This window comes from Acanthisitta chloris, unplaced genomic scaffold (assembly GCF_000695815.1).
Source record: "Acanthisitta chloris isolate BGI_N310 unplaced genomic scaffold, ASM69581v1 scaffold29240, whole genome shotgun sequence".
Classification (NCBI taxonomy): domain Eukaryota; kingdom Metazoa; phylum Chordata; class Aves; order Passeriformes; family Acanthisittidae; genus Acanthisitta; species Acanthisitta chloris.
Window position 1 is genome coordinate 2194 of NW_008651512.1, and position 295 is coordinate 2488.

Below are 295 nucleotides of genomic sequence, written 5' to 3' on the forward strand. Positions count from 1 at the left end.
CCTCCCCTCCATCCTCATCCCCTCCCTCGCCATCCTCGTCTTCTACCTCCCGTCCGACTGCGGCGAGAAGATGACGCTCTGCATCTCCGTCCTGCTCGCCCTCACCGTCTTCCTCCTGCTGATCTCCAAGATCGTGCCACCCACCTCGCTGGACGTGCCGCTGGTGGGCAAGTACCTCATGTTCACCATGGTGCTGGTGACCTTCTCCATCGTCACCAGCGTCTGCGTCCTCAACGTGCACCACCGCTCGCCCACCACGCACACCATGCCGCCCTGGGTGCGCACCCTCTTCCTC

At 64.1% G+C, this 295-nt stretch overlaps 1 protein-coding gene across 1 annotated transcript in view; it reads left to right on the top strand.

Annotated features, from left to right (window-relative positions):
• Positions 1–292, top strand: part of LOC103801250 (neuronal acetylcholine receptor subunit beta-2-like) — a gene marked incomplete at both ends in the record, with an annotated part of 1847 nt that extends 1555 nt beyond the window's left edge. The window contains 1 exon segment of the mRNA XM_009073662.1: positions 1–292. This exon segment is cut by the window's left edge and continues 22 nt beyond it. Coding sequence (XP_009071910.1) covers positions 1–292 — 292 coding nt within the window.
• Between the last annotated feature and the right edge of the window lie 3 nt (positions 293–295).